Source organism: Cetorhinus maximus, chromosome 14 (genome assembly GCF_964194155.1).
Source record: "Cetorhinus maximus chromosome 14, sCetMax3.hap1.1, whole genome shotgun sequence".
NCBI classification, from domain to species: Eukaryota; Metazoa; Chordata; class Chondrichthyes; order Lamniformes; family Cetorhinidae; genus Cetorhinus; species Cetorhinus maximus.
The window spans coordinates 115120664-115140785 of record NC_135892.1 but is presented as its reverse complement, the minus strand read 5'-3'; the positions used below and the strand labels follow the sequence as shown (position 1 = coordinate 115140785).

Below are 20122 nucleotides of genomic sequence, written 5' to 3'. Positions count from 1 at the left end.
TTGGATCACAGGCCAAGGGACCAACACCTTCAACCAGCCAGTCCCTCAGCTCCATCCACATCCTCATCTGCAGCCAAAAGGACTCCTCCTCCATTGAAGAGGTTGAAATAAGCAGCCCAGGAGACCCGTCACCACAGAGAGAGCAGCCAGCCCACGAGTGATTCTGGAGGGAAAAGTGTATGTGTGGCAGGACCTTTCAGAGTCTCATGCAAGCACTCTCACACACACGTGGATCCTTCACATTTCACACTCATCTCAATGTCCTGGGCAGTTTGAATGCTGCCTGCTGGGATTTGCTTTCAGTTATCCATCTGAGCTGACCAGCATCTCTGCCCAACCATTGATCACATTCGCATGAAGCACATGATCTTGCCCACCACGACTCTCCTTTTACTTTTGATTTGGACAGCATGGTCCTAGTTCAGTTTTCCTTTCGCTCCCTGTCCTTTACCCTCCCCCAGTCAGCCATTTCCTTTCCCCCATCACAGTTGGCCCCCACCCCCGGCATCAGATTCCGCCTCCCCTCCATTACCTACCAGCCCCAACGCTTTCCCTTCGTGGATGTCCAGGTGAACGTGCACGTTCCTTTCCTTCCCGAAAATCCCACTCCCATCCACATTCATCTCCCCAACCTCCTCCTTCCCATTCCCAGGACCTGTGTCTGCCTCTGGTTCCCCACCACCACCCTCACCGTACCTTCTGTCGCTTCCGTCGAACCCTCACCCTCCCACCCTACCGCCTCACTCTGCCCTTGGTCATTCTCACCCTTCCTCCATAGTACGGCCAACTTCTGCTCGCTCCTAGGAGGCAGACATGGACCTATCCGACCCCTCCCATGCACATTCACGGGCATATCCACTCCTCTCCACGCCCCTTCCCCCCACCTTCTCCAATTCCCACTCCTTCCCCCCAAAAGCCCTTCCCCCTCCCCTGCCCAGACTCCCCCCCTACTTAGTCCCGCCTCCTTCCTGACTCCTTCCTCCATCCTTACCTCTTCCTCCAGTCTCACTTCTTCCTCCACCTTTACTCCCTCCCCTCTCCACACTCACTTCTCCCCCCCCGGACACCCTCCCCTCTTCACATTCCATCCCTTGCACCTCCCACCCCCTCCTTACACCTACCTCCCCAGTTCCCATCTTCTCCCCCATTACCCTCTCCTCCCCGGTTCTCCCTCCTCAGAACCTCCCCTCCTGACACTTTCATTCCCCCCGCCTCCCAACTTCGCCCAATCCTGACACCTTCATTCCACCCCCTCCCAACCTCAGCCCCCACCAACACCTCTTCCTCTCCCAGCCGATCCTAGACCTTCCTCTCCGCCCGCTCGATCATCTGTTGCGAGCATCAACGGTGACTTTCCAACTTCTGTGATCTGCTTCGCGGTGGAGCCAAGTCCATGAGAATCCACCCAGCATGCCATGGGCGTTCTCCAATGTGCCGTTGGTGTTGGGCTCCAGCATCTTCTGCTCCTCACGTCCGCGGTGTGAGCAAGGCCCTGGTGGGTAAGTCCCGACTTCTGCACGTCACAATTGTCAAGACGTGTTCTACACCGGCGTGTTTTCCCGCTGATGTGGGCAGACGATCTAGCAGTGGGGGACAATTCCGGCTGGTACGCTGATGTATGACAATGAGGTTCCCGATGTCCGATGGTGGAGAACGCGGCCTTCCATCAGCGGGCTGAGCGGACGATCAGGAACTGGTTTCACGTCATCGTGAAACCGATCGAGTCACATTGTCCGCTCAGCCCACTGAACACACCTGACACTGGTGGGCACCAAAAATCCTGGCCTATGTTTTGGAAAGAACAGTTAACATCGTTTATGCTAAAGGTCAGGTCATTCCGTGATTGTTCTGCAAATTCCTTCGGAACTACAGAGGTGATGAACAGGTCATTCTGAGCTTATGTTGTAAACTCATTTGGAGTTAAGGATGTAACAATTACAAGGTAAGAACTTTACAGCAACTTGCAGCCCATTGCACCTGTGCCCTCTTTGTGAAAAACCCATCAGCTTAGTTCCATTTCACTGCCATTTCCCCATTTGGAAGAATGTACACAGGCTGTGGGAGGGAAATTAATGGGTGGGGAGAGTTAATGAGCGGGGAGGGTCAGTGACCAGGGGTTGTATATGGGCTGTAAGAAAATAACTGTTTTTAAAATTGCTGAAAGCAGAGGCATGATACCTAAGCTTGCACACATCAGGACAGCTCACAAGAAATTACTGACAGTAAAAGGGAACAACAATTTATACTGCATGAGAAGAATGCTGATTGGTTAACCAGTAAACTCTGATTGGTAGAGCTACTGCCATGGAGAATGCAGCAGGGAACAGTTAACTGCCAGGCTATTGTTCAAATTAAAACCAAGCAGATTGACTCTGATTGGTCAAGGCATTGCCATGGGGAATGAAGCAGGGAATGACTGCCCCCAAGCTTTTGTTTAGTTGAAAAAGGTGCAAAGTGTGGACATGCTCCTCTGTCTGTAAAGGACAGGGTCTTGTTTATGAATATATATATGGCTTCTAGCATGCATAAGTGAGTCACACTACAAGCCCAACAGATAATCTTAAATTGCAGTGTAAATTGTTGTTCTCTTTACTGTTAGTATTTCTTGTGAACCATCTTGGTAAGTGTAAGATGAAAGTTTTGATAGTATGTCTCTTTTTTCAGCACTACTCAATTCTGTACTACTAAGTGACCATTTGTTTTTCAAATGGAAGGAATAATACTAATACCAAGCAATAATACTGTGGAGGAAGATTTCCTGGAGTGTGTACGTGATGGTTTTTTAGGAACCAACTAGAGAGCAGGCTATCCTGGATTGGGTATTGTGCAATGAGAAAGGATTAATTAACAATATTGTTGTGTGGGGTCCCTTGGGGAAGAGCGACCATAAAATGATAGAATTGTTCATTAGGATGGAGAGTGAAGAAGTTGGATCTGAAACTAGGGTCCTGAATCTAAATAAAGGGAACTACGAGGGTATGAGACACGAGTTTGCAATGATGGATTGGAGAACCTTACTAAAATGGATGACAGTGGATAGGCAATGGCTAATATTTAAGGATCGTATGCATGAATTACAACAATGATTCATTCCTATCTGGCTCAAAAATAAAACAGGAAAGGTGGCTTAATCATGGCTTACAAAAGAAATTAGGGATAATATTAGATCCAAAGAGGAGACTATAAAATTGCCAGAAAAAGCAGCAAGCCTAAGGATTGGGAGCAGTTGAGAATAAAAAGATTGATCAAGAAGGGGAAAATGGAGTATGAGAGTAAACTTGCAGGGAACATAAAAACTGACTGTAAAAGCTTCTATAAGTATGTGAAGAGAAAAAGATTAGCAAAGACAAACAGAAATGGGAGATATTATAATGGGGAACAAAGAAATGGCAGAAGAATTGAACACATATTTGGTTCTAACTTCACAAAAGAGGACACAAATAATTTCCCAGAAATATTAGGGAACCAAGGGTCTAGTGAGAGGGAGGAATTGAAGCAAATCAGTATTAGTAAAAAACAATGGTGCTGGAGAAATTAATGGGGTTAAAGGCTGAAAAATCCCCAGGGCCTGATAATCTACATCCCAGAGTACTAAAGGAAGTGACCCTGGAAATATTGGATGCATTGGTGGTCATCTTCCAAAATTCTATAGACTCTGGAGCAGTTCCTACAGATTGGAGGGTGGCAAATGTAACCCTGCTATTTAAAAATGGAGGGAGAGAGAAAAACAGGGAATTACAGATCAGTTAGCCTAACATCAGTAGTGGGGAAAATGCTAGAGTCTGTTATAAAAGACGTGGTAACAGAACACTTGGAAAGCATTAACGGGATTAGACAAAGTCAGCATGGGTTTACGAAAGGGAAATCATACTTAACTAATCCACTGGAGTTTTTTGAGGATGTAACTCATAGAATAAATAAGGGAGAACCAGTGGATGTGGTGTATTTGGATTTCAAGTAGGCTTTTGATAAGGTCCCACATAAGAGGCTAGTGGGCAAAATTATAGCACATGGGATCGGGGCTAATATACTGGTATGGATCGAGAATTGGTTGACAGACCAGATACAGAGAGTGGGAATAAATGGGTCTTTTTCCAGGTGGCAGGCTAATGGGGTACCACAGGGATCAGTGCTTGGGCCCCAGCTATTCATGATATATATAAATGACTTGGATGAGGGAACCAAATGCAATATTTCCAAGTTTGCTGATAACACAAAACTGGGCGGGGTTGTGAGTTGTGAGGAGGATGCAAGGAGTCTTCAGGGCAATTTAGACAAGTTGTGTGTGTGGGAAAACACATGGCAGATGCAGTATAACGTGGATAAATGTGAAGTTATACATTTCGGTGTGAAAAACAGAAAGGCAGAGTATGATTTAAATGGCGATATATTGGCAATATGTGGATGTACAAAGGGATCTGAGTGTCCTTGTAAACCAGTCAATGAAAGTAAACAGGCAGGTGCAGCAAGCAATTAGGAAGGCAAATGGTATGTTGGCCTTCATTGCAAGAGGATTTGAGTTCAGGAGTAGGGATATCTTACTACAGTTATACAGGGCCTTGATGAGACCACACCTGGAGTATTGCGTGCCGTTTTGGTCTCCCTACCTAAGAAAGGATATACTTGTCATGGAGGAAGTGCAGTGAAGGTTCACTAGGCTGATACCGGGGATGGCAGGACTGTCGTATGAGGAGGGATTGGTTCGACTGGGCCTGTCTTCACTAGAGTTTAGAAGAATGAGAGGGGATCTGATTGAAACATATAAAATTCTAACAGGGCTAGACAGACTGGATGCAGGGAGGATGTTTCCCCTGGCTGGGGAGTCTAGAACCAGGGGCCACAGTCTCAGGATGTGGGGCAGGCCATTTAGGACTGAGATGAGGAAAAATTTCTTCACTCAGAGGGTGGTCAACCTGTGGAATTCTCTACCACAGGAGGCTGTGGAGGCCGGGTCACTGAGTATATTCAAGAAAGAAATTGATAATATTTTGGATATTAGGGGCATCAAGAGGTGTGGAGAAAAAGCAGGAATATGGCGTTGAGATAGGGGATCAGCCATGATGATACTGAATGAATGGAGCAGGCTCAAAGGGCTGAATGGCCTACTCCTGCTCCTAGTTTCTACGTTTCTATGAAAGAATTCTACATGTTTGCAAAATTGGTAAGTGTGGAAGGATGAGCTACAGATATTTCATTTTTTAATTTGGCACCAGTATAGTTACTGAACCGGGCCTGGTGGCAAAATTACATTCCATCGAATGTCCAGCACAGGAAGAGGCCATTTAGCCCAGCAGGTCTGTACCAGTGTTCACATTCCACACTAGCCTCCCGCTCTAATCGCTGATCCCCCTGCCGCACAATCCTTTCCTCCCCTAGTCCCTCACGGACTCAACAAGCCTCCCTTCTCATGCATCATTTCCATTGGCTTCAGCCATTCCCTGTGACAGTGAGTTCCACGTTCTCACCACTTCCTGTGCAAACAAATCCCTCCTAAATTCAATTTTTGATCCATTAGTGATTATTTTTTATAAATGGCCACTGTTTTTAAGACTGGCTCACAAGTGGAAACAATTTCGCCACATCCATCCTATCAAAACCCTTTCATCATTTTAAAGCCCTCTGTCAGTTCACCTCTTTGTTTTCTCTTCCCCAGAGAACTGAATCCCTGCCTGTTCCGTCTTTCCTGCTAGTTGCATCCTCTCAATTCTGGTAACATATTTGTAAATCTTGGTTAGAGAATCAGTTATTGAACCTTACCCTGATTTCTGTTGTGTGGCTGCATTTTACTAACTTGAAGTTTTTGCCAAGGTTGATACTGGTGTTACTGCAGAAACAGACTTTAAGGATCTTCGTGGCCTGTCCTTCCTTTGGTTTCTCGGAGTTAATGCACAGGGCGTGAGTTGTGGCATCAACCCACGTTTCCAGGGGGTTTTGGTCACCTGTCATTTTAAAAACTTCAGGTTTCCTGAGAAAACACCATCACTAACCTGGGAAAATAAAAGATTATTATACATTAAAACAGAGCTCATTTTGAAAACAGAATATAACAAACAAACACAGAAAGTACTTTTTTTTAAGAGTCATAAAGGTCTACAGCACAGAAAAAGGCCCTTCGGCCCAACGAGTCTGCGCTGGTCAAACAAGTACCTAACTATTCTAATCCCATTTTCCAGCACTAGGCCCATAGCCTTGTATACCATGGCATCGCAAGTGCACATCCAAATACTTCTTAAATGTTATGAGGGTTTCTGCCTCTACCACCCTTTCAGGCAGTGAGTTCCAGATTCCCACCACCCTCTGGGTGAAAAAATTCTTCCTCACATCCCCTCTAAACCTCCTGCCCCTTACCTTAAATCTATGTCCTCTGGTTATTGATCATTTTGTGTCTCACACCTGTGGACAAGGTGCTACCTGCTTTACAGTTTACCTTCATGAAGGAAAATGATAAAGCCTCTGGGAACTGATGGGAGAAAAGCCCTTTCACCATCAAAGGTGCAATATTTCTGGCCACATAATACACAAACTCCAAGATCACATTGTCACAGTTAACAATGCACCCCTCAACTCAGTTCAGAGGCCCTGCTATCTTGGGAGCATCCTCTCCAACACAACCACATTGGATATGAATTGCCCTTCATAAGAACATAAGAAATAGAAGCAGGAGTAGGACATTCAGCCCATCGAGCCTGTTCACCATTCTATACAATCATGGCTGATCTTCAGCTTCAACTCCATTTTCCTGTCACTTCCCATATTCCTTGATTCCATGAAAGACCAAAAATCTACCTCAGCCTCAAAGATATTCACTGATGGAGCATCCACAACCCACTGAAATAGAGAATTCCAAAGATTCACAACACTTTGAGTGAAGAAACTTCTCAACTCAGTCCTAAATGACCCTTACCCTGAGACTCCCTCAATGACTAAAGCCAGCTCAGCGTTCAGTAGGCTCACCCAGAGGCTTTGATCTGTGTTTTGAGACAAACCCCATTCTCTCTCTCCAAAGTCTACAAGGCCATGGTTCTCACATCACTTCTCCACGTCTGTGAGGCACGGAGAACCTAGCACCATCACGTAATGCAACTTGGTGCATTCCACCTTTGATGTTCGAAGGTCTATCTGCAACGTCAAGGGACAGGACAAAATCCCTAACACGAAAGTTCTTGTAAGGTACTGCATACATTTTTCCTGATATTAATATATAATGTTATATTAATATCTTAACAGTTCCGCATTTACACTAGACCCTTGATTCTCCATTTTTCTGGGAGGTTTGAAGGGTTCTCAAAATTCCCACATTTTTCATATCATCAACAAGGATGTGACTTTTGGACTTTTAAACTGCTGAGTTAAGTGTAAAACCCTGCAGACAGGAGGCTGGGCCCATGAAGTCCTGGGGCTGCACATGCCCGGGCTTATTGAGTTCAGCGTGGATTGTTTAGCCTGAAACCAGACAATGAGAGGAGACAGAATACGCATTCTTCCCTTTAATACAATCAACCCAAAGAAAGACTTCACCTCGCACGAAACTGATAAATAATCAAAGGCACAATCAATTCAATTATGTGAACCCATCAATACTCCACATATACAATGGCTTTCAGTTCAAAACTAGTTACTATGCAGGAAGACAAGATAAACATCATGCGAACCCATTAAAAACAACGAGACAACAATCACCTAAGGAAGCCCACAAAGTCAAACAAAGAACTAACCTTGATTTGGTTTCCGATAAGAAATTCAAAAGACAGTATAACTGGGCAGTCAGTTACGAAGGAGAGAGAGAGGGAAACCAGCTAGCAGGGCAGTGAGCAGTTGGGAGCAGTTGAAACAGAGTTTAAGCAAGAAGATCTGGAGGTTTTCAGGCCCGCAGGCAACATCACGGCGAGGGGCACAGGGTGGCAGGTTCAACCGAAGACAACAAGGCCACAACCGCAGCCCTCCACAAAGATCGACCACCCACAATCGTGTCCTTCACCCAACTGAAGAACCTTCACAGATTCCACAGACCAGGACCATGTGGGGACGGCAGGCCCCAGAGGACACAAAGAGTGTACCCCAAAACTGCAACTGGCTTACCTGGCTGGATTTCAAACTGCCAAGGAACCCTAGTTAGTGAGCAGGATCCCTGATCTCTCCTAGTTCAATTTAGTTAGGTTTTGGGGGTGGGACAAGTGTAAGGGGATTAGTAGCATGATTTTCCCTCGTTATGCCGTGTGTTCCCCATTCTTAATCAATGTACTTTGTAAGTCTGTATAATCTCAGTGTAATCCTAATGTTATAAATTCATTTGTGACTTCAATAAACCCAGTTTTTCTTGCACCAAAACCAGTTGTCTGCTGCACTTTGTCACAACCCCCAAATAAGTCCAAGGTCTAGAACCCAGGGAGTGGGACCGATTCGGACCGCTCAGAAGTCAGAGGTGAAACTGACACACACCACCACCCCCTACAGGTTTTTAGTATTTTCCTCTGTGAAAACAGACACAAAGTATTTGTTTAGTTTCTCTGTCATTTCCGTATTCCCCATTATAAATTCTCCAGACTCCGCCTGTAAAGGATCCAGTTTGTTTTTGCTAATCTTTTCCTTTTTACATACCCATAGAAATTTTATTTTAATGAATTTCGGGCTCGGCATGATGCTGAACTCTTCTTCCGCCGTCTTCGTCTCCGTGCTCACTTCTTTGGGCAGGAGTCCTCTCCCAGTTCAACGGATCCTTTTACCCACCTCCAATATTCTCCCTCCACTTGGACCCCTCCCTCTGGATTCTTACCTTCTCTTGATCTTTTCATTGAGAACTGTCGGCGTGACATTAGCCGTCTCAATTTCTCTGCTCCTCTCACCCACTCTAATCTGTCTCTCTCTGAACTCACTGCACTCCGTTCTCTCAGGTCCAACCCCAACATTGTCATCAAACCCGCTGACAAGGGTGGTGCTGTTGTTGTCTGGCGCATTGACCTCTACCTCGCGGAGGCTGAGCGTCAACTCGCAGACACTTCCTCCTACCTCTCCCTGGACCATGACCCCACCACAGAACATCAAGCCATTGTTTCCAGGACTGTCACTGACCTCATCTCCTCTGGAGATCTTCCTCCCACAGCTTCCAACCTGATAGTCGCCCAACCTCGGACGGCCCGCTTCTACCTCCTACCCAAAATCCACAAACAGAACTGTCCTGGCAGACCGATCGTGTCAGCCTGTTCCTGCCCCACGGAACTCATTTCTCATTATCTTGACTCCCTTCTCTCTCCCCTTGTCCAGTCCCTTCCCACCTACATCCGTGATTCCTCTGACACCTTACGTCACATCAACAATTTCCAGTTCCCTGGCCCCAACCGCTTCCTCTTCACCATGGATGTCCAATCCCTCTACACCTCCATCCCCCACCAGGATGGTCTGAGGGCCCTTAGCTTCTTGCTTGAACAGAGGCCTGAACAATCCCCATCCACCACTACTCTCCTCCGTCTGGCTGAACTTGTTCTCTCACTGAACAATTTCTCCTTTAACTCCTCTCACTTCCTCCAAATAAAAGGTGTGGCTATGGGTACCCGCATGGGCCCCAGCTATGTCTGTCTCTTTATGGGGTATGTGGAACTTTCCTTGTTCCAGTCCTACTCCGGCCCCCTCCCACAACTCTTTCTCCGGTACATCGATGATTACTTCGGTGCTGCTTCATGCTCTTGTCGGGACCTGGAAAAATTTATTAATTTTGCTTCCAATCTCCACCCCTCCATCATTTTCACATGGTCCATCTCTGACACTTCTCTTCCCTTCCTTGACCTCTCTGTCTCAATTTCTGATGATAGACTGTCCACCAATATCCATTACAAGCCTACCGACTCCCACAGCTACCTCGACTACAGCTCCTCACACCCCGCTTCCTGTAAGGACTCCATCCCATTCTCTCAGTTCCTTCGCCTCCGTCGCATCTGTTCAGATGACGCTACCTTCAAAAACAGCTCCTCTGACATGTCCTCCTTCTTCCTTAACCGAGGTTTTCCACCCACGGTCATTGACACGGCCCTCAACCGTGTCCGGCCCATATCCCGCGCATCCGCCCTCACGCCTTCTCCTCCCTCCCAGAAACATGATAGGGTCCCCCTTGTCCTCACTTATCACCCCACCAGCCTCCGCATTCAAAGGATCATCCTCCGCCATTTCCGCCAACTCCAGCATGATGCCACCACCAAACACATCTTCCCTTCATCCCCCCTGGCGGCATTCCGTAGGGATCGTTCCCTCCGGGACACCCTGGTCCACTCCTCCATCACCCCCTACTTCTCAACCCCCACCTATAGTACCTCCCCATGCCCACGCAGAAGATGCAACACCTGCCCCTTCACTTCCTCTCTCCTCACCGTCCAATGGCCCAAACACTCCTTTCAAGTGAAGCAGCATTTCACTTGCATTTCCCCTAACTTCGTCTACTGCGTTCGTTGCTCCCAATGGGGTCTCCTCTACATTGGAGAGACCAAACGCAAACCGGGCGACCGCTTTGCAGAACACCTGCGGTCTGTCCGCAAGAAAGACCCAAACCTCCCTGTCGCTTGCCATTTTAACACTCCACCCTGCTCTCTTGCCCACATGTCTGTCCTTGGCTTGCTGCATTGTTCCAGTGAAGCCCAACGCAAACTGGAGGAACAGCACCTCATCTTCCGACTAGGCACTTTACAGCCTTCCGGGCTGAATATTGAATTCAACAACTTTAGATTTTAAACTCCCCCGCCCCCCATCCCCACCCCGTTTCTTCCCCCTCCCTTTTTTTTTCAATAATTTATATAGATTCTTCTTTTCCTACCTATTTCCATTATTTTTAAATCTACAACTAATACCTTGTCAGTCTTTCCACCCCACCCCCACTAGAGCTGTACCTTGAGTGTCCTGTCATCCATTCTTAATTAGCACTTTTCTTAGATAATATCACCACCTTCAACACCTCTTTGATCCTTTTGTCTGTGACATCTTTTGATTATCTGCTCCTATCACTGCTTGCTTATCCCTACAACCACCCCACCCTCAACTTCTCTCCCCCCCCCCCCCGCCCCCCCACCTTAAACCAGCTTATATTTCACCCCTCTCCTAACTACACTCAGTTCTGTTGAAGGGTCATGAGGACTTGAAACGTCAACTCTTTTCTTCTCCACCGATGCTGCCAGACCTGCTGAGTGTTTCCAGGTAATTCTGTTTTTGTTTTAGAAATTTTATTGTCTATTTTTAAGTGTCTTGCAAGCTTACTCTCATATTCTATTTCCCCCTTAATCTTTTTCTTGATCCTCCTTTTCAGAATTCCAAAATGCCCCCAGTTCTGAGGCTTTCAATTTTTTTGGCAAATCTATATGACTCTTCCTTTGATCTAGTGCAGTCCTTGTTTCCGTTTCATCAACCACAGTTGGAACACTTTTTCCTTTCTGGGTTTTTGTGCATTAAAGGAATGTATTTTTGTTGTAAACAATGTATTAATTCTTTAAATGTTAGCCATTGCCTGCCAACCCTCACACTTTTTAATGTAGTTTCCCAATCCACCATAGCCAATTTGTCCCTCATACCTTCATAATTTGCTTTGTTTAGATTTAAGACCCTAGTTTCTGACTGAACAACTTCAAACTATATAAAATTCTACCACATTATGGTCACTTTTTCCTAAAGGCTCCTCTACAAGATTATTAATTAGCCCTTTTTCATTGCACAATACTAGACCTAAAATAACCCATTCCCTAGTTGCTTCCTCAGCATACTGTTCTAGAAAACCATCTCACATACATTCCAAGAACTCGTCCCCCACAAAATTAGTACTAATTAGGTTTACCCCAGTCTATATGTAGATTGAAATCCCCCACGATTACTGTAGTACCCTTGCTCCCAACACCTCTAATTCCCTGCTTTATACCATGATTTACATTACCACTGCTGTTTGGTTGCCTATAAACAACTCTCACCAATGTTTTCTGCCCCTTGTTGTTTCTTAGTTCCACCCAAACTGATCCTGCATCTTGATTTTTAGATAATCTCTCACTACAGTACTACTGACCTCTTTAAGTAACAGAGCTACCCCACCACCTTTCCTAGCTTCCTGTCCTTCCTGAATGTCACATACCCTTGGATACTCAGGTCCAAGTTTTGGTTTCCTTGTAACCATGTCTCTGTGATGGCTATCAGGTCATACATATGAATTTCTGTTTGAGCTGACAATTCAGCTGCTTTATTGCGAATGCTGCAGACATTCAGATGCAGAGCCCTTAATTCAGATTTTAAACTTTTTTTTGTAAACTCTGGCTGTATCTGCTGACACACTCTTAAGTTTGCAATCACTGTCCCTTCCTGCTGCACTCTGATTATCATTATCTTTATTGCCACCTTGATCTATTGTCTTGTCATTTCCCTCTAATTTACTCAATCTTCCCCTACATGATCCCATCTCCCCTCTATTTAGTTTAAAGTCCTCCTTACTCCCCTAGTTATACGGCTCACTAGAACACTGGTCTGGCACGGTTTGGGTGAAGTCAGTTCCAACAGTACAACCCCCATTTCCCCAATATTGAGGCTAGTTGTTAGGGCCGGGCTGGGAGGAGTGCACGAATTATCCAGCCCCACGACTCCGCAGGTTGTGGCGTTAATTTAAATGTTTAATTTTCTCACCAAAATGGCCATTGTGTACCTATACCTCTAATACCCAGAAGAAAAGAGACCCTGACCAGGTTTCTTTCAAAAACTCAGAATGATTCATTTATTTTAAAAAAGAACTTCTTTTAACAAGTTGCAAGTACTGGTTAACACACAATTGTAACTGAGAAGTATAACTATCTATCTCTTCCTAAAGAATTCCCCCAGTACACACACACACACACACACATACCCGCGCGCGTGTGCACACAGACAAACAAAGGACAAACAGACAGAATCTCTCTGCAGAGATGGGCTTTGGAAGATTGGCGTTATAAAATGAAAGGTAAAGTCCGTAGGGTCTTGACACTGTCGACCTGGAGCTCTGCCTTCTGGAACAGTGTCCAGGTAACTTTCCCCCTCCCCATGCATTACAAAGTCAGCTTGGCCTCCAGCTCATTAACTCCGAGCCGAAGATCCTCAAGCCACAGATACTTACTACAGATGTGGTTGCCATAGATTGAAATGGCATCCAGGGGTTTCCTGCAGCCCTGACACACCACACTATTTACACTCGTATTTATTGTGTTAATTAAGTTTATTTTTCTTAATTAATTTATAGTGCTCCCCTTCACCTAAACCCCGTTTTAAACACTATGTGTACTCAAGCAGCGTTCAGTGAATCCTCAGGTACTGAAGCAGTCCATGTCCATATCCAGCAAGACCTGGACAGTATCCAGTCTCGGGGCTGACAAGTGGCAAGTAACATTTGCACCACACAAGTGTCAATGACCATCTCCAACAAGAGAGAATCTAACCATCGCCCCTTGACATTCAATGGCGTTACCATCACTGAATCCCCCACTATCAACATCCTGGGGACTACCATTGACCAGAAACTGAACTGGACCAGCCATATAAATACTGTAGATATAAGAGCAGGTCAGAGGCTAGGATCCTAAGATGGGTAACTCACCTCCTGACTCCCCAAAGCCTGTCCACCATCTATAAGGCACAAGTCAGGAGTGTGATGGAATATTCCCCACTTGCCTGGATGAGTGCAGCTCCCACAACTCAAGACGTTCAACACCATCCAGGACAAAGCAGCCCACTTGATTGGCACCACATCCACAAACTCACTCTCTCCACCGCCGACACACAATAGCAGCAGTGTGTACCATCTACAAGATGCACTGCAGGAATTCACCAAGACTCCTTAGACAGCACCTTCCAAACCCACGACCACTACCACCTAGAATACAAGGGCAGCAGACACATAGGAACACCACCACCTGGAGGTTTCCCTCCAGGTCCCTCCAGGTCCCTCACCATCCTGACTTAGAAATATATCGGCCGTTCCTTCAGTGTCACTGGGTCAAAATCCTGGAACTCCCTCCCTAACAGCACTGTGGGTGTACCTACACCACATGGACTGCAGCGGTTCAAGAAGGCAGCTCACCACCACCTTCTCAAGGGCAACTAGGGATGGGCAATAAATGCTGGCCCAGCCAGTGACACCCACATCCCATGAACGAATAAATTAAAAATATTCTCTGTAATTCCACATAACTTGTGGCTAGTAGTTTGTCAGTTATTGCATGAAGATCCTGGCATTGTAAATCTCCGTACAGCAGACAATAACCTCTCAAAGATGGTGATGTGATGATGCAGACTTGCCAACTCCCACAAATTTATCACATGGTTTGTGAGGGAAATTAAGTTTCTGTTGTCACCTGACAAGTGAGCCCTGAGATCTCACAATTTTTCACAAGCATCCACATCCAGTGTGATTGCTTATACAAGAGCTTCTGCACATGTAACAGCATCATTACCCAGAATCATTGGTTTGATACTGTCAGAGAGAACGGCCTGTAAAACAGAAAGTCCATCCACCTCATAAACCCCTGATCTACCTCAGCTACCCTTCTCTCTGCTTCCTCCTTTGTGCCCAAGTACAGCTCACCCCTTCACCCTATAAAGTCCAACACCATCCAATATTTGAATCATCCGCTCGTGTCTGGAACCTTTTCCAGCACTGCGCTCTCACACTGCTTAGAGGACACAAGACAAAGTCAGTTATCTGACAGTCAATCACTCATCTACAGCCTATCTCTCCATCTGCCTAACTCTCTTACTCACCCTCTCTCTCTTTCTCTCTAGCTGTCCCATGCTGCTTCACTTTCTCCGTGTGCATTACTCTCCCTGGTGGTATCTCTCTGTGTCTACAGGCTGGAGGGAACCCAACATCCATCACCAAGATCGTTGGGACCACCGCTGACTTGATCTCCGGGAGCCCTCATGGAATTAAGTACCTAGTTGGCAGTGGGAATCCTGTCACTGGAGCTCAAGGCTCCATGGGGGGCTTTCATTTGCTCCACTTCCCTCAGTAGGGTGGAAATCCCGCCCCCAAGAGCTTTTGGCTAATCAGAGGCTGGTGGTGGCTGCTGCTGCTAGTGATACACTTGGGCCTTCATCAGGGATCATTGTTAGGTCTTGGGAGTAAGGTACGTAGGAATATAGAAAATAGGAGCAGGAGTAGGTCATTCGGCCCTTCGAGCCTGCTCCACCATTCAATATGATCTTGGTTGATTCACTATCTCAACGCTGTACTCCCACTCTCTCCCCATGCCCCTTGATGCCTTTACAGTCTAGAAATCTATTTCCTCCTTGAATATATTCAGTGACTCAGCCTACCCTGCCTCTGTGGTAGAGAATTCCACAGGTTCACCACCCTCTGAGTGAAGAAGTTTCTCCTCAGCTCAGTTCTAAATGGTCTACCCCGTATCCTGAGACTGTGACCCCTTGTTCTAGACCCCCCCAGCCAGAGGAAACATCATCCCTACATCCAGTCTGTCCATCCCTGTCAGAATTTTACACATTTCAATGAGAACCCCCCTCATTCTTCTAAACTCCAGTGAATACAGGGCTTAGTCGACCCAATCACTCCTTATACGACAATCCTGCTATCCTAGAAATCAGTCTGGTGAACCTTCGCTGCACTCCCTCTATGGCAAGTATATCCTTTCTTAGGTAGGGAGACAAAAACTGCACACAATACTCCAGGTGTGGTCTCACCAAGGCCCTGTACAGCTGCAGTAAGACATCCCTGCTCCTGTACTCAAGTCCTCTCGCAATGAATGCCAACATACCATTTGCCTTCTTAACTGCTTGCTGCATTGCATGCTTGCTTTCAGTGATTGGTGTACAAGGACACCCAGGTCCCTTTGTACATCAACATTTCCCAACCTGTCACCGTTTAAATGACACTCTGCCATTCTGTTTTTCCTACCAAATTGGATAACTTCACACTTATCCACGTTATACTGCATCTGCCATGTATTTGGCCACTCACTCAACTTGTCTAAATTGCCTTGAAGCCTCTTAACACCCTTCTCATCACTCACATTCCCACCAAGTTTTGTGTCGTCAGCAAACTTGGAAATATTACATTTGGTTCCCTCATCCAAATCTTTGATATATATTGTGAACAGCGTATGTGAGGCAGGGGTTTTGGGCTGGGCATTGCTGGCGAATGGGGTTTGGAGAAAAGGGCAGGGGGTGGCTCTCTGCACATGCTCCCCTTCCCGGAACTGGGTCTCTCCAGCGGGCACTGAATTTCTTTGAGGAGGGACCCACTTCCCCACCCTTCTCCACCACCGAGAGGTCACAAGCAAACCTGACAGGACTTGTGTGGTAATCTATTGTTACATTGGAAGATCACATGATCTAAGTTTCCAGTAGAAGAGTGGTGCGGGCTACCTCAGTGGTCAGTAGTCTATAGTTAGAGTCTGTAGTGTAGAGACAAGCGTAGCTGTTGAATACCTTTCTAAATAAACAGGATGTGTTCCACCTAAGAAGTGTCTACTGACCTACTCTGTCTATTGTACCAACTCAGCCACCCCAAAAACAAGTGTGCAAACTGGATCCATAAGTCCCAATAAACTGTAACCAGGATCCAACAACTTGCTTATCAATCTCTCCCAATGGTGTGCACCCTGCCCCCAACCCAGTACTGTAGGATGAGCAGCTTTAGTCTGCATTAACTGCCCACTTTAAGGGCTTCAATTGGTGGCAGAGTGGGAAAACAATCCACAGCTTTCCTACCACGGACTGAATCAGGGTGAGGGTGAGAGGTAATGGACCCTCCACCTGCCACCCACCCGCCTATGACACCCCCATCACCAAACTCACCACAGGCGAGGGCATTAAATCCCACCCATAATTTTTGCAAAGAGCTCTAACCTAGAGAGTAAATAAACCAGCAATGAAGTTTACAAACCAAAGGTCAATCGATATTGCTTTGGCATGATTTTACACCAAATCTTTTTGATGTTTAAGGTTCTGTCTCTTGATTTATGAATTGGTGGGGTTGGTTTGTCTGGAGATGTATGAGGTTCAATTCAATGTGGGATGTCTTTGATTCACACCCTGTCAAGCTGATCTTTCTAATAACACTTCTATTGTTTTGTGAAAAACAATCATGAGTGGACCCTGGAGTTTCCAAAGTCTCTGTTGGTAACTGTGAGCAGCCAATCACATGGCATCACATTATCAGATGGCAACAGTGCAGAATTCACGAGGAAACAACACCTTCCTGACATATGAACTTTCATTTTATTTTGTCCACGTTTTATTATGGAGAGAATAATGTAGAGAATAGTCAGGGTCAAGTTAATTGGCATCTGTTCTTCAGTCAGAAATAAAGTTCCACTCACTTGACAAATATTAATCTCCATCCCATTCTCAAGCTCACTTTCCCCACTTCCTGTGTTGTAGCTTCACCAGGTTGACACCTCATTTTTAGGTATGCCTGGTGCTGCTCCTGGCATGCCCTCCTGCACTCTTCACTGAACCAGGGTTGATCCCCTGGCTTAATGGTAATGGTAGAGTGGGGGATATGCCTGGCCATGAGGTTACAGATTGTAGTTGGGTACAATTCTGCTGCTGCTGATGGCCCACAGTGCCTCATGGATGCCCAGTTTTGAACTGCAGTAATGCCACATCAAGTCGTGAATGGTGGTGGGCAATTAAACAACGCACTGGAGGAGGAGGGTCCACAAATATCCCCATCCACAATGATGGAGGAGCCCAGCACATCAGTGCAAAATATAAGGCTGAAGTCTTTGCTACAACCTTCAGCCAGAAGTGTCAAGTGGATAATCCATCTTGGCCTCCTCCGGAGGTTCCCAGCATCACAGATGCCAGTCTCCAGCCAATATGATTCACTCCACGTGATATCAAGAAATGGCTGAAGGCACTGGGTACTGCAAAGGTTATGCGCCCTTAAGACTTGTGTTCCAGAACTTGCTGAGCCCCAGCCAAGCTGTTCCAGTACAGCTACAACACTGGCATCTACCCAGCTATGTGGAAAATTGCCCAGGTAACACAAAAAGCAGGGCAAATCCAACCCGGCCAATTACTGTCCCATCAGCCTCCTCTCAATCATCAGCCAAGTAATGGAAGGTGTCATCAACAGTGCTATCAAGCACCACTTACTCAGCAATTACCTGCTCAGTGTGGGTTCCGCAGGGTCACTCAGCTTCTGATCTCATTACAGACTTGTACCAAATCTTGGCACAAGAGCTGAACTCCCGAGGTGAGGTGAGAGTGACTGCCCTTGACATCAAGGCAGCATTTGACCGAGTGTGGCATCAAGGAGCCCTAGCAAAGCTGGATTAAATGGGAATCAGGGGGAAAACTCTCCTCTGGTTGGAGTCATACCTAGCACAAAGGACAATGACTGTGGTTGTTGGAGGTCAATCACCTCAGCTCCAGGACATCACTGCAGGAGTTCCTCAGGGTAGTGTCCTCGGCCCAACCATCTTCAGCTGCTTCATCAATGACCATCCTTCCATCATAAGGTCAGAAGTGGGGGTGTTCGCTGATGATTGCACAACGTTCAGCACCATTCGCGACTCCTCAGGTACAGAAGAAGTCAGTGTCGACACCTAAGTATTGAGTTAAGTCCAAACAGAGTGTATCTGATATCTACAAGGATATCTACTTTAACACTCCACTCAAAGATGCCCTATTGTCCAATGAGAGATCTAAACCTAGTCCTGCTAATAACCCCTCTGCAGAGAAAAATCAAAGCAATTGTCGTCTTGGTCAATTTTTTGACATAGGTGGCCCCTGCAGACTGCCTCATGTGTTTGGGGGAGAGGGAGGGATGGGGTGCTCAACTGTTGTGAACAGGAAGGACATGGTAGAATGAAAGCTTCATTTTTAAAATTTGTCCTTGGAATGTAGGCTTCACTTGCTGGGCCAGCATTTATTGCCCATCCCTAGTTGCCCTTGAGAAGGTGGTGGTGAGCTGCCTTCTTGAACTGCTGCAGTCCATGTGGTGTAGGTACACCCACAGTGCTGTTAGGGAGGGAGTTCCAGGATTTTGACCCAGTTACAGTGAAGGAACGGCGATATATTTCTAAGTCTGGATGGTGAGTGACTTGGAGAGGAACTTCCAGGTGGTGGTGTTCCCACCTATCTGCTGCCCTTGTCCTTCTAGATGGTAGAGATTGTGTGTTTGGAAGGTGCTGCCTAAGGAGCCTTGGTGAGTTTCTGCAGTGCATCTTATAGATGGTACACACTGCTGCTACTGTGCGTCGGTGATGGAGGGAGTGAATGTTTAGGGTGATGGAAGGGGTGCCAATCGAGTGGGCTGCTTTGTATTGGGTGGTTTCAAGCTTCTTGAGTGTTGCTGGAGCTGCACTCATCCAGGTAAGTGGAGAGTATTCCATCACACTCCTGACTTGTGCCTTGTAGTAGGTGGACAGGCTTTGGGGAGTCAGGAGGTGAGTTACTCGCTGCAGGATTCCCAGCCTCTGACCTGCTCCTTTAGCCACAGTTTTTATATGGCTGGTCCAGTTCAATTTGTTAAGTTGTGATTATTTTCCGTTTTTCCCTGTTCTTGTCTTCAGGTCACCACAGAAACATGGACGAGGTTATTCAGCCCATCAACGCTCGGCTGAAAGACAGCCGTGCATTGTTGTCAAAATTCACCTCAGGACCTAAGTTTAACATTCTGCGTTTTGAAATGAGGCTCCTACATGGGTCACAGCATAATCGAATTTGGTTACTTCATGCAACATTGCAGCATCTGCCGAGTGTCATTCACCTCAGACGCAGAACGGTTCTGATTTGGAATTTTGAAGTCGGAAAAATGATAACAGATGATCAAAGGGATTGGAATCAGCAATCTGTCACAGCAACTTGATATGTGCAAATGTGTCTTCTTTGCAAAAGTCTTGAGCCACTTCAATTTGATTCTTTACGAGAAAGGAACAGGCAACAGGATGACCACTGGCAGCCAGCGAGACCCTGCTTTCATCTCGGAGTGAGGAAGGTTGGGAGAGGAATCAGGAATGTAACCCAGGTTGACATGGTGCAATGGGACAGTGAACTAACAACAATTACTTATTTATAATTTAAATTTAGAGCTCTTAACAGCTTCTAAAAATGGGAATGTCACTGGGCTAGCAATCCAGAGGGGACATGGGTTCAAATCCCACCACGGCAGATGGCC

The 20122-nt window shown here is 46.3% G+C and overlaps 1 protein-coding gene across 1 annotated transcript in view; it reads right to left on the bottom strand.

Annotated features, from left to right (window-relative positions):
• Positions 1–20122, bottom strand: part of LOC144690013 (protein-tyrosine kinase 2-beta-like) — a 156189-nt gene that overhangs the window by 93060 nt on the left and 43007 nt on the right. Inside the window, exon 2 of the mRNA XM_078557544.1 lies at positions 5758–5987. Within this exon, the coding sequence (XP_078413670.1) occupies positions 5758–5946 (189 nt within the window). The 5' untranslated portion in view covers positions 5947–5987. The remainder of the gene's footprint in view (positions 1–5757; positions 5988–20122) is intronic.